Raw genomic sequence first — 15,508 nt, 5'->3', positions numbered from 1 at the left:
TGTATGTTCTAGCAAATTGTAACAATGAAAATTGTAAAATAAACTTAACCTACCTACCTATTAGTTAACAGAAATTTGAACTTACTGGTGTAAGGTTTAGTCTTTCACAAATGGTTTCCACACAGGGCAAGAAATAGTTGTTGCACACCACAGCTAACAAAGAAAATCCATAAATACCAATTAAAATAACCAATACTATACCACCATGTAGAATACTTTTTTCGGTCATGAAGTATGGGAAATCATCACTATCGTCGGTTTTGCATGAGCTGGTTGCATTGTCTGTACCATTCCTAAAAGAAAAAGATAATTATTAACTCAACAAATATATTAAATTAACTATAATGTGAAAATAAAATGTGAAATGGGAAAAGAAGATTTCTTCTAAAGGAACAAAAATAATGAATTTAATAAATACAACAAATTCGACTATTTGTTATAAAACACCTTTTAACTGCACATATCGTCGATTTTTTTTTAGTTGATTTAGTCGTTTACTCCCAAACATATACCTATATAAAATTATAATACGTGAGAATAAAATAAGATATGTAGGAGAGAGTGTTGTACCTCGGACCGTTTTGTACCTCGGGTCAGTTGACTTTCTTACCCACTGGAGATTTCTCTTCGATTTGGTTGAATTAGTGATTTAATAATATAAGCGGTAGGTGGCATCTAAATACACTTATCAAAAAATTGTAGCGTGGTGACTTGCAGAGCGTTTTGTGTTTTGCTTGATCGTAAGTAAATTATTTACCTATTTGTTATCTGTTAAAATCAGCTTCAAATGTTAATATATATATTCTTATTATCTGTAATGGACAATATAAATTTACGCTTGATAATCATAAATGTATTTTTTGTCCTAAACGCATAATCTAAAATTAGAAAACAAAAAACAGCTGAAATTGTTACGTTGTGTACCTTGGGTCACCGGTAGGTCATGTACCTTGTACCGGACCAAGGTGCAATCTTATTGCGAATTAACATTATTTTGACTTTTATTTGAATTAATCGGTGTGTCTGTTACCAAAAAGACTTTTTATTATTGTTTCAGATAGTCATATTAAAATGCCGCGAAGTAAAGTGGGTATCAAAAGATCACATTTAAATTCCCAGGATTTAACTGCAGCCGCAAATAAATGCATAAGTGGAGAATTATCAATTAGGGAAGCAGCAACGTGCTATAACATATTATCAAAAACCACGCTGATCAGGCACGTAAATTCCTTAGGCAGTCAGGGGCTTCAGAATTTTCTTATGTTGCTGCCAATAATGTAAAACAAGTTTTTAATAAAGAAGAGTAAGCTGAGTCAAAAATATATCTTCTCACTGCTGCACGCCTCTACTATGGTTTGACGAAAATGGAAGTTCGTACTTTAGCATACCAGTATGCAATTGCAAATAACAAGTCTCATCCGCCTTTTTGGTACCAAAAAAAGATAGCTGGTAAGGAATGGCTGAGTCAGTTTCTTAGAAGACATGAAGATTTATCACTTCGTAAACCCGAACCTACAAGTTTGGCCAGATCAACATCCTTCAATAAAACAAATATATCTTCGTTTTTTAAGAACTACAAAGAAGGCTTGTCTCGTGGAGATTTTACCCCAGAAAAAATTTGGAATTGTAACGAGACAGGGTTAACGACTGTCTATGTACCACCAAAAATTGTAGGACCTAAGGGAATAAAACAATTAGGTCAAATGACAAGTGGAGAGCGAATTCAAAATGTAACTTTGACAGCCTCAACAAATGCAATCGGAAATCATATTCCGCCAATGATGATATTTCCGAGAGTTAATTTTACGTCTCATATGCTAAAAGGTTGTCCGGTTGGAACTATAGGAGGTGCAAATCCTCGTCCGGCTGGTCAAATGAAATATTGTTTTTGGAATACCTACAACACTTTAAAAATTATGTGAAACCATTAGTTAAAAATCCAGTCGTTATATTACTTTTGGATAATTACGATAGGCACGTGAATGTAAGTTTCATTAATTTCTGTAAGAAGAATGGCATTCTACCGATAACGTGTCATTCCCACACCAGCCACAAAATGCAACCGCTCGATCGAACAGTTTTTGGAACGAAAACCTACTATAATCTCGCCTGTAGCGAGTGGATGATTATGCACCCTGGACAACCTATTACGATTTACAATATAGCTGAACTTGTAGGTAAGACATTTCTAAAACCATTTACTACATCTAATATCCAGAAGGGATTTGAGGTGAGCGGTCTCTATCCCGTCAATGAAAATATTTTTGAATATAATGAGTTTCTGTCTTCGTATGTAACTGATCGTCTTTTAAACCAACTTAGTCGCGACAGTCGCGAGCAAGTCAATGTTGAACAAGACAGGGAACAAACTAAAACTACAGTTAATGAAATTTAAGTCTCTACTCCTTCTACCTCAAATATTCGTCAAGCAGGAACTTTAGGAAGTTCTATAACACCTGAAATGTTGCGACCCTATCCACTCCAGAAAAAGATGGAATAGCTGCGCTCAAAAAGGGAAAGACTTAAGAGAAGGTATCATTTGAGAAAGTCCAGGCAGTTACAAAGCAAACAGCAACAAAAGATACACAAAATGTACCAAAGAGAGTTGCTAAGTATGATAGTGAATCAAGTTCAAGAGATGGAGGTACATTTGAGGACTTGCTAACTAGAGAAGAAGAATTATTAAATGACCAAAAAATATATGACATATGAAAATGGCGAGATTAAAAAAGGGGACTTTGTTTTAGTAAAAGTGGCAGGGAAGAAATCTTTTGTTTATTTTGTTGCCGAAATACTGAACAGTGAAATTAATAATGAACTTAAATATTTACGTAGAATAGATTTCAATAAGTTTATAAATGACTCAACCAAGACTTATGATTTTTTGGGCAATGATATTGTACGTAAACTTCCATAGCCGCACAAAATAAGCGCCGAACTGCACGTCACGAGACGCACCTGCAGTTTAAATGTTAAATTTAGCGGATATAATGTAAAATAAGTTTTTATTTACCTAATTAATTATTAGTAAATCATAATGTTCTGATTATTTTGAGATTTTCAATAAAAAATTTCAAGATTTGTTCTAATATCTTATCTTTTTAATAACTGACCCAATATACAATATATGCTGGTCCAAGGTACATTACCAGTTTGTACCTTGGGTCAACATGCAAGGGCCTGCTAAAATATATTTTTTACCTAACTACTAAGCTTAAAATGTGTCAAAAACAAAATAAAGCGTGTAGACAAATAGCCAAAGTAACTTATGCATTGGATAAACTTTGCAAACATATAATTCTAGGATTTAGAAAAAATAAAAACTAAAAATGGCACAAGGTAGAACACCCTTCCCTACATATGAGCTCGAAACTAATAATCGGTGCCTCTTTGAACTGTTAGGTAGAGTTTATGGTTGTACCTGAATCTTTATACTCAGATTTTGTTAATAGATTCAAATATCTTCCTTATAACTTTTCTTTCGAAGACTTTCAGCTTTCGTGTTGTTTCTTCTGTCATCACCTATGTCTTCATAACTGCATCCATAACATACTTTCGGTCTGATAATAGTTTTCTAGACCGTGTAAGCTTTGTTTCCCTTTACTATTCTTCTTTAAATTTTTGGTTTTTCTGTTCCATTGTTGTTTAATTCAACTTCTAGATATGTAAAACGTTTTTCAGTTGCTTTCTCTAATTCTGTTTTCCTAGCTCTTGCCTGGGTTAGCTTTTTTGTCTTGAATATTTGTTTGTAGTTTGGTCTATGCTGATTCTGTTTATAATTGTGAATATATTTCTGCGGTCTCTTCCATTGTGCGAGACATAATGCTAATGGCATCGGTATTGGCGGCAATCTGTATTGATTTATTAGCTAGGATATCACCACTTCCTATATTCAGCTGTCTTATAATATATTCGAAAGTCAGGTTGAATAGTGTCGGTGCCAGCCCGTCTCCTTGCTTTAAACCTTTGACTATTTAGAAGTTCTCAGTGAGCTAGTTTTGTATTTTGACAGTTGCTGTTGATGAGTCCATTGTTGCTTTTACTAATCGAATGTATTTTTAGGAGATGTTAAAGCTATGCAATATTTGATACAACTTTTGTCTATTTCCCAACCTAATATTTACTATTAAATGTAACGGAAAATATTTTTTACGATTAATTACAAACTCGAAGGTTTTATTTGTCGAAATATATTTAATATTACTAAACTAATTTTCACTTACCCTTTTAACGGTTTGGCGAACGGTATGAAAAATATTCGTCTTTTTTGGCGGGTGTGAGTAACAGACGAAGAATCGACAAATTTATTCTCAAATTTGAAGATTGGCGTTGATAGTGAATGAGATGGTTCTGAAAACGATAAAATAAATTAAGATATTTTAAAAAATATACAAATAAATTAAATCAATATTTATATTTATTACTGTTAATTATATGAATGTACAATAATGTTTTTACGATCTATTAAGTTTGATTTGAATATATTTTTTACACAACACAATCGATAAAAATGAATAACTAATGAATTTAAACTAATTTATTTGATGACGTCAGCTAGTGTGTCTAACTAAAAAAATTTAACTATTAGATAAAAAGATTATTTCCTAGTATTGAGGTCCATTTCGTCATTAACTATATAGCTTCTAGAAATTGATAACATTATTTTCTCCTATTTCCTAATAAATATCCTTAATACTCAGGTTTTATAATTGCATGTTAGCGTTGGTATAATTACTGTATTGTACATTCTTATTTTCCTTTTTTTATATACATATGTTGGTATTACTAACATTCTTAAAGATACACAATCTTAGATTTTTATTGTTATTTTGGTCCCCGTTTTATAATATTATATCCCTTAGCTTGTTTAATAATTTTCAAATATTTTAGACTTTGTTAAATTGTAATTTTGTGACATTTATACTCATTCTGTTATTTTAACTTTAAAATATTTTAATTCAAAAATAATGTTAAAAAATAAAAAATTTAGACAAATTTAGACTTTAAATTATTATGTTTAATTTCAAATCGAGAGCTGTCATTCGTTTCTGGTAAAGTGTAGCACAAAACTGTATTGAGTTGTGACATACTAGAATAAATAAAATACACTGAAAAAATTCAAAATTGAATTTGAAATTAATATAAAATGAATAACTTTTACAGTGAACAAGTGTGGAATTTAAATATATGTATTATAATTGGAAACTGCTGAAATAATAGTATTTTGTAATATCTCCATTATTAAAAAATTCTTCAAACATTTTGGCCATTATCTCAACCGTCTCTCTGGTTATTAAATATATTAGATACCGTTTTTTGTTGTTAATAATAAAAATAATATTTATCTAAACACATTTTTGAACGTTATTTTTTTTATTTAGATTTAGTGCAATTCCGTTATCTGTGATGGCAACAATGAATTGTTTCACGAACCATTGTCTCAGTCTGCACCAGAGATATGTAAGAGAGGCTCTCTTATATATCTCTGGCCTGAACACTGGTTTACATTGGGAAAAAAAGTGTATCATTTTTATATGACGGGAAGTGTACAATGGTACATAACACTATGTCCGGATGGTTAATGACGGTGCACACATATAGTAGAGGTAAACAACACCAAGTCCACATGGTGTTGTTTACCTCTGACTGGAAGTGGACTTGGTGTTTATTAATAAGTCGGTAACTTGCCGTAAAATTGTCTCTGGACATAGTATGGTTTACCCATGTGTAGAGCCAGAAAAGTTATATTCAAAAGTGCAATAATCTAAATTTCGATAAAAATGGACATAGTGTCCTTTACCTCCGGGGTACACATATAAACTTTAAGTCAAAACAAGCAATTCCTATAAGTTTATTAAACAAATTCAATAAGGATATAAACCAAAAACTAATCTGTATAGGATAAGAAATCGTGAGATAACCAGCAAGAATAAAGAAATTAAAGAAACTTGGAAACCATATTTTGAAAAACTGCTGACCGAAAACTCTTACAATGACGATGTAGAACATATAGAAAGTGAGCTATTAAAAAACGTAAAAAATAAAGGGAATGAGATAATAAAACCACCAAAGGTAGAAGAGGTTAAAAGGACAATCAAACTGAAGAAAAATAAGAAGGCCCGTGTATGTTATGGAATACCCACAGAACTGTTCAAGTTAGGAGAAAGGAAAATAACGAAAAGGATATTATGATATGATCCACAGAATATGGAGAAAATACAAGAGAAAATGCCAAAAGAGTGGAATCAGAGTATCATCTGCCCAATCCATAAAAATGGCGATAGTAAATCGGTATGTTATTTTATTTTCTAAATAAGTTTTTGTCTCATAAAAGTAGATTTTGATTTTATTTTTCTTCTCATTTGAGTTTCCTTTCGTTACCTAGTCTTTACTTTTTTCTCCTATGTATAGATCAATAACTGCAACATTTGTTTTATTACGGTTTACTTCCAAACTGTTATATTTATGTCCTATTGCTATTTTCTACGTAGACCAATTACTTTGATCAATTTGATTTTCAATTTTGATTATGTGTGCACCGTATCAATTTTAATTTTATATTGAAAATAAAAAAAAATGTATATCTGACCAATTCTATAAAAAATAAATACTATTTAAATGGGAATAAGCCACAATTAAAGGTTAAAGTATGTTTATTGACGTTTCAATTTCCACTTCGGAAATCGTTCTCAAAATACAAACATTAGTAAATCAAACAAATTTTGTTTTTTTGTTACTTGGTGAAAATTTCTTCTAATAATTTAATTTTATCTGACTCATTTATATTGACAATTCAGACATACATTATACATTTTAAAATAGAGGACTTTAAAATGATATTGCCAATATTGTTAAGTTGCGTTCATGGGACGACTTTACTTGTAAGATAGTTCATTCGATTACATGAAATCAACTTTAACTTGAGAATATCCGTCAGAAAAGATCATAACATGTAATTCGTCTTTAAAAAGACAAATACATGCCATGATGACAGTACAATTCTCCTGTTAGTGATTCCATAGAAATTATGAGGGAAAAACCAGGAAAAAACCTCATAATATTATCTCGATATGGTAAGTATTTGATCGTACATTTAGTTTATTTTGTTTTCAATAAACACCAAATTCCGATTTTATATGTTTGTTATTTAAAAAACATAAATGATGTATCCTCTATATGTTACTGACTTACCAATACTGGTATTTTCCTTTTAATAACTTCCTCTTTCAATATGGGTAACCAGATCCTACTACATTCTGCCGAGGAATTCGCGACACAATTGGTCTTATTTAGCATAATTAGAGCCGCTTAATTATAATTATAATTTTTGTTAATAATTTTGTTAATTTTACAAAACATAAGCAAAGAGGAACTAAAGTCTATAAGAACTTAAAAAAATTACGACTCCATAATCATCCTACCAGCAGACAAGGAGAATGCAACTGTGATAATGGATAGAACTCAATATGAAAACAAAATTAAAGATCTCATAATAAACGGACCTTATACAAAATTAAGAAAGGATCCAACAAAGCCTTTGGAAAACAGAATATATAGAACTTTATTCAAGTTTACAGATTGTTTAACCAGTTATCAGAGAAGATTAATTACACCTCATTACAGTAAGACCCCTCATTTTTATGAAGTACCGAAAGTTCATAAAACGAATATACCACTTAGACCCATTTGTAGTACCATGAATTCTCCTTGTAGTGAACTATCAAAATTTTTATTAAATATTTTAAAACAAATGGCAAATAAAAATGTCTCATTTATAAAAAATACACAACATGTTTTAAATAAATTATTAAATATTGAATTTAATTCAAATAATACTTTAGTAAGTTTTGACATAAATAGTTTATTTAATTTATTGGATAAGACTTTAAGTATAGTCAAGACAAAATTAGAGAGTGATGATACATTGGCAACTAGAACAAGACTAAATATATTAGCTATAATGAAGTTAATAACATTATGTACTCATAATACATATCTTCAACTAAATAGTGAATTCTATAAACAAAATTTTGGTCTAGCAATGGGCTCTAGTTTATCTCCATTATTAGCCGATATATTTATGGAAGATTTTGAAACAAATATTATTTCTAAACAAAATTTAAAACCCTCAGTATGGTGGAGATATGTAAATGATGTATTCTCAATATGGCCTCATGGATCAAAGTTGTTGGACACATTCCTAAATGATATAAACGATAAAGAAGGGACAATAACATTTACCATGGAAAAGGAATAATAACACATTACCTTTCCTGGATGTTTTAATCTCTAAGAACGATACTGGATACGAAACTCAGGTGTATAGAAAACCAACACACACTAACAGATATTTAAATTTCAAATCAAATAACAATATTAATATTAAAAAGGGAAATTAGAGAGGGCCAAAATTACTTGTTCTAACGAAAATTCGTTCTTGGAGGAAAAACATTTATTAACATCTGTTTTATTAAAAAACGATTATCCTTTATCGTTTATAAATAAGGAATTTTCAACAATCGATCGAATAGAATAAAACAACTTAGAACGAGATCCTACAGCATATACAAGGAATAATACTAGGAAAATAACAATACCATACATAAAAGGATTATCGGAAAATCTTAAAAGGATAGGAAATAAATTCAACATTTCAAAAACATTCAAAACAATAAACACGTTGAGATCTATTTTGTCCAAAACCAAACCAAACAATGAACAAGAAAGGACAAGGAATTGCATTTATAAAATACCTTGTGAATGCGAACAGTTTTATTTAGGTGAAACATCAAGGCCATTAAATGTTAGAATACATGAACATCAATCCTATATTAAAAATAGAGAATTTAATAGATCTCAAATATGTAAACACGCATGGGATAATAAACATATGGTTCAATGGAATGATTCAAATATAGTCCTAAAAGAAACGGATGGTAAACAGAGAAAAATCAAAGAAGCGGCTCTAATTATGCTAAATGAGACCAATTGTGTCGCGAATTCCTCGGCAGAATGTAGTAAGATCTGGTTACCCATATTAAAAGTGGAAGTTATTAAAAGGAAAATACCAGTATTGGTAAGTCAGTAACATATGGAGGGTACATCATTTATGTTTTTTAAATAACAAACATATAAAATCGGAATTTGGTGTTTATTGAAGGTAAACTAAATGCACGATCAAATACTTACCATATCGAGATAGTATTATGAGGTTTTTTCCTGGTTTTTCCCTCATAATTTACTATGGAATCACTAACAGGAGAATGGTACTGTCATCATGGCATATATTTGTCTTTTTAAAGACGAATTACATGTTATGATCTTTTCTAACGGATATTCTCAAGTTAAAGTTGATTTCATGTAATCGAATGAACTATCTTATAAGTAAAGTCTTCCCAGGAACGCAACTCAACAATATTGGCAATATCATTTTAAAGTCGTCTACTTTAAAATGTATAATGTATGTCTGAATTTTCAATATAGATGAGTCAGATAAAATTAAATTATTAGAAGAATTTTTCACTAAGTAACAAAAAAACAAAATTTGTTTAATTTACTAATGTTTGTATTTTGAGAACGATTTCCGAAGTGGAAATTGAAACGTCAATAAACGTACTTTAACCTTTAATTGTGGCTTATTCCCATTTAAATAGTAATTACTTTAAAATGCCACAAGAAAATAGCTTTATATCTATAAAAAATGTTTAAACTAATTTTATAAATTGTTAACTCAACAACTACTTAGCACGATAAAAATCAATGAACTGTCAATCTTTTTATCTACTTAATCGTTTACATGACTTCCTAAACATGATTTTGAATCAATAAATTTTAAAATCTTTTTATCATACCGCAAGCTAAGTGATACGTGAAAAATTGCAATATAATATTATCTTTAATTTATATCAAAGCATTTACACATTGAATATAATTGACGGCGCAGATTCTTATAGTAAATTTCAGCGTTTTTAAGGTATAGCTGTAGCACTTAATACACGATTTCGCTACTTTAGGAATTACAATTGCTTGCATTCTCCATTCTCATTACATGTTGGTTTTATGTTTTTCTTCACTTCTCTCTCCCATCCTAGTATGTCATAATCTCATATCCTTCTATTATATTCACAAATTGAAAAATAATAATAGCGCCGAATATTATAGTAAATCTCAGCGTTATTAGCGTGTATCTTTCGCACTTAATAGATATTTCTACTGCCTTAAAAATTACATTCGTCTACATCCTTCATTTTCATTACATGTTAGTTCCAGTTTTTTCTTTACTCTGTCTCCCATCCAAGTAAGTACTGAATATAAATTAAACAGAAAAATAGTGACGATAGAGCAAGAAAGACAGTTGTTTATAAACTGCTTAAAGATTATGTTAGATGTAGAAGAACTTTAGTAGTAGATAATTTTTATACCAACCCACAATTAGCTTAAACTTTGTTGGAGACGAATCTCATTTGACTGGAACACTAAGAAAAAACGGAAAAATTTTCCAAAGCCTATTCTAAAACCTAAAAAGATGAAACGTCAATATGCATTGAAAATGTGTGAACTTAAAATAATAGGAGAGAAGAACCTGTCATAAAGCTCGAAGTTATTGTTTTGTACAATAAATACAAACAAATGGCAGCTATTATAGTGTGCTAAGAAGGACCATCAGATGGTACAAAGTAGCTTTGGAGTTACTTTTGGGAACCTTTATTGTTAACGCTCATCTTTTAAATAAAACGGTAACGGGTAAAAACATTGCATCTAAAGATTTTAGATTGCAAATTGTTCAAACTTTTGCCTCTAATTCGGCCAAGAAAGTTGAAAAAAACCAAAATATAAGCTAGATTGAAGTACAAGAAGGAGACGAGGGAAACGAATAATTGCCAGGCCGCTGTTTTCCAAGTTTCATTTATCACATAAGGCTATTTTTATAATTTGATATATGGTTGAATGCTCGAATAAATGAACTTTAATCAAATAAAAGGCAGATATCGAGCATAGTTTTCTATTAAATCTTGCCCAAGTACTTTCGCTCCTAGAGCATCTTCAGGGACAGTTCATAAACTAGATGGACTGACGACTTGAAGCGTATTAGCAATAACTGGATGCAAGCCGCATAAGACAGATACAGATGAAAAAAGCTGACGCAGACCTATGTCCAGCAGTGGACGCATACGGGCTAATGGTGATGATGGTGCATCTTCAGGGGAACTTTGACGAAATGCCCCTGAAGATGTTCTAGGAGCTAAAGTACTTGGCCAGATTTAATAAAAAAACTTTGCTGAATATCTGCCTTTTATTTTATTAAAAAAAAGGTTTTATAATTTTTTTTACGTATTAAGTAAGTGATTGTAATTGTACTAATACGATTACACTATGTGAATTTTTAAAAAAAATTTTTGACTAACTCTTTGTGACACTGGTAGTTGTAATTACCATCGATATTGTATTACTGCTCATATTTGGACTGATACTATTTTGTAAGTACAAAAGTACAAAACGAAACGTTTTCGTTAATATGTGGTGTAGTAACATCTTGCTTTGTTTCTTTGTTACTTTTATCGGACTGAAATCTTCAAGAGTTACAGTGTGAAAGGGATTGCACCTCGTTTCCATTATTTTATATACATATATATATATATATATATATATATATATATATATATATATATATATATATATATATATATATATATATATATATATAAACTGACTATCTACGGTCTAACATCATTCTATAATCTGGTATATTGTGTCTAAGCAGCTAACTTTATTCTATATAATACCCTAAATACTAATAAATAGAAAAGGAGCTTTTGCTGAGTAAATAGTGGTAAATAAATCCTGAGATAACTGGGTAAAACTCATTGATTTAGGGCTCAGTCTTCTTCTTTAAGTTCCATGTTCTATCGAAGGGTGAAAATCGTCATGGCTATGTTGACTACCGCTCTAAAAAGTTTTACACTACTACATTCAAACAATTCCCTTAAGTTCTTAAGCCAGGATATTCTTCGTCTTCCCACAGTTCGCTTTCCTCGGATTTTGCCTTGCACGATAAGTTATAATAATGCGTATTTTTGCCCTCTCATCACATGTCCTAAGTACTCAAGTTTTCGTCTTTTGATAGTTAATATTATTTCCGCCTCATTTCCTATCCTTCTAGTTACTTCCACGTTTGACATTCTTTGAATCCATGATATTCGTAGGATTCTTCTGTAACACCAAAATTCAAAGGCGATCAACTCATTCAGATGTACTTGTTTTAGTGCCCACGCTTCCAAGCCGTAAAGAAGAGTAGAGAACACGTAACATCGAAGCATTCTCAGGCGTAGTTCTAACCTTACATCCCGACAACAAAGAAACTTTTTAAGATTAATGAATAATGCAGGGTTCAGTACTAAGTTCTTTTTTATTCTCATTAGTAATGGATTACCTATTATTTGTAAAGACAATAAATCTGACTGTACTTAGAAAAAAGGAAATTCACACGGTAAAAATCTGCAAGCAGTTTGTTAAAGAAAATTGTCTAAATTTAATTAAGACACAAAACATTTAGAATCTAGAATTTAAAGGTAGCGTTACTGCTAGAAGTAATTTAATAATTTTTTATGGTAAACTGGTATGTGCAGGCTTAAAGCGTGAAGAGCTAAGCAGACAGGGAAATTGGAATAAGGGATGTTGACCATTTCTCATGAGAGATATTTACATAAGTCAGATGTGACAAATGGATTAATGTTAGTATGATAAAAAAAACACATGGAGAAGTTATGGGAAGCAGAATCAGCTCAACAACTAAACCAAAGAGAAATGATAATCGAAAAAATGAAATCTATTAAATCAAATAAAGTATTTTAATATAAAAAGCATCCATGTATATTTACTTTCTTGGACGTAAGAAACACGACAGCTGAAATCGATAATAGACTACATAATAATCGAACAAGATACTACAATAAAGATCAAAGATGTGCGAGTCAAAAGAGGAGCAGAATGTGGAACGGACCATAAACTACTACAAGACCCCCTCTACAGAAGAACCGTTAAACAACACTATTATAAAATAAATGAACCAACAAAAAGAATAATTAAAGAAAAAAAACAACTATACAGAAAATGGCTGACTACAAACAATGAGGAAGTTTATAAAGAATCTAGGGAAAAAGATAGAGAAGTGAAGAAACAAATAACACAACAAAAGAATGAAGAATAAGAAAGAATCTGCTTAAATATTAAAACATACATAGGAGGTACAAGAACTTTGGAGTCATGGAAAGTACCGTGAGGATTAAAACAAAAATGAAAAGAAAAAGTTAAATCGAAATTTATTGAAATCAACGACCATAAAAGCAATCAAAATTAAGACAGTATTTCAGAAAGCCATAAATGGAGAACAGCTCCCAAAGGAATGGACTGAGGCATATATGACATCTATATTTAAGAAAGGAGATAGAAAACGATGCGAAATCTACAGAGGAATAAGCGTAATATCATCAATAGAAAGATTATATGGGAAGATCTTGCGAAAAAAGATAGAGCAAGCGATAAAAGGCAAAATCGGGGAGGATCAGGCAGGCTTCACGGCAGGAAGATCATGCACAGACTACATATACACACTGGAACAACTGTTGGAAAAGAAAAAAGCAAAAAATAAAAATATACATTTGGCATTTGTGGACCTGAGAAAGGCGTATGATTGTACCAAGGTCAGAACTATGGGAGGCAATGTACAAATTAGAAATACAGACGGAACTCATAGAAACTACAAAAGCACTGTATAAAGAAAATAAAGTGTCAATTAAAATTGATACAAGAATCATAGGAGACTTCACCGCAACAAAAGGGCTCCTGCAGGGTTGTTCCACATCTCCAACCCTTATGAAAATATAGTTTGAGAAAGCCTTCATTCATGAAAAAGAAAATGCGAAGGCATGGGAGTACCGGTAAGGAACGAATACCTATATCCGTTAAGCTCTGCAGACGATCAAGTAGTGATTGCACAAGACCAAAACGACCTCAGCTACGTGATGAAGAAACTACAAGAAGAATATACCAAGGCTGGTCTAGATATTAACCTCGCGAAAACTGAGTACCCATCTACAAGTGAAGAAGACATAGAAGATCAGATTGATGACAACGTAACAATCAAAGGAAAGGATAAATTCAAATACTTGGGGTTTATAATCACGAAAAAGGCAACAACAGAGGAAGAAATTACACAAAAATTAAGACAAACAAGCAATCCAACAACTTAACTCAGTATGGTGGGATAGACACTTAAATATGAAGACTAAAACACAGATTTATAAAATATTAGTGCCAAGTATTATGACATATGGGGCTGAAAATTGGATCATAAACAAGAAAAACAGCTGTAAGATAGCAGCAACAGAGATGGAATGCCTGCGAAGTTGCTGCAGAGTAACAAGAATGGATAGGAGAAGTAATGACGAAATAAAGCAAAGAACATCAATAGAAACAGACATACTAACATATATAGAACAAAAAAAAAACTAAAGTGGTATGGACGTGTAAGAAGAACTAGCGACTGCAGATGGGTAAAGAGTATAACTGAATGGAGCCCCACAGGAAGGAGGAAAAGAGGACGACCCCGAAAATCCTGGAGGAACAAAGTAAACGACGCCATGAGTAAGAGAGGCCTAAACGATGGAGAATGGGACAACGGTTGAGCGAGGCAAGGCAGTGCATACTGTAGAATCCCTGAATATATATATATATATATATATATATATATATATATATATATATATATATATATATATATATATATATATATATATATATATATATATATATATAACTCAACTTAAAAAATATACTCTGGAAAATTTGCATTAAAATCAAGTGTCGACATCCTTTGAATTATCAAAAAGTATTAATACATCGAAATCTTTCAACCGAAAATTCTTAGAATGACGCTAGACAATGGTGCTCAAATCATTGACTGCATTATTACAAATAATAGTCTAAGATCCCACTTCAAGATCATTTCGTTCATAACGTAGTTCATCAAACTCACATTTTTACATATATTTAAGAATAGGAGAATATATTGATAACAGGTTGCCAGTCAAAAAGTAGCCGCAAATATTTTTAATTCAATAAATGGTAATTAATTTTTGAATAAACATTTTATTTCGTTTATTTAGTTTTTAAATAAAATACGCTGCTCATGACGTACCTACATACATTTTTTATTTTAAAATAAAGGTATTTTTTTAATATGATAATATAGGTTTGCCTCAGAAAAATGGTCGAAAATTAGGGTTGCTAGCTGTTAACAACGCGAGGGATCAAAGATAAAGTAAAATATAGTTACCGCTCCACGATGCTGGTTTGACAAGTGTTAATATGTATATTAATAAAACCATTTCCTAGCCGTCACTGTCATAATATTATTAAAACGATTACTAGCCATGTCAAATCAGTGGCGTTGCGCGATGGCTGACAACCCCAATTTGCGACAACTTAATTTGATATAAAAAACATGCAT

General features: G+C 31.1%; 1 protein-coding gene across 1 annotated transcript in view; it reads right to left on the bottom strand.

The window, feature by feature from the left end:
* Positions 1–15,508, bottom strand: part of LOC140432404 (sodium/potassium/calcium exchanger 5-like) — a 169,242-nt gene that overhangs the window by 38,135 nt on the left and 115,599 nt on the right. The window contains exons 3-4 of the mRNA XM_072520281.1: positions 4,224–4,350; positions 86–293 (exon numbers count right to left, since the gene is read on the bottom strand). Coding sequence (XP_072376382.1) covers positions 86–293; positions 4,224–4,350 — 335 coding nt within the window. The remainder of the gene's footprint in view (positions 1–85; positions 294–4,223; positions 4,351–15,508) is intronic.

This window comes from Diabrotica undecimpunctata, chromosome 1 (genome assembly GCF_040954645.1).
Source record: "Diabrotica undecimpunctata isolate CICGRU chromosome 1, icDiaUnde3, whole genome shotgun sequence".
NCBI classification, from domain to species: domain Eukaryota; kingdom Metazoa; phylum Arthropoda; class Insecta; order Coleoptera; family Chrysomelidae; genus Diabrotica; species Diabrotica undecimpunctata.
This window is presented reverse-complemented; position numbering and strand designations above follow the sequence as displayed.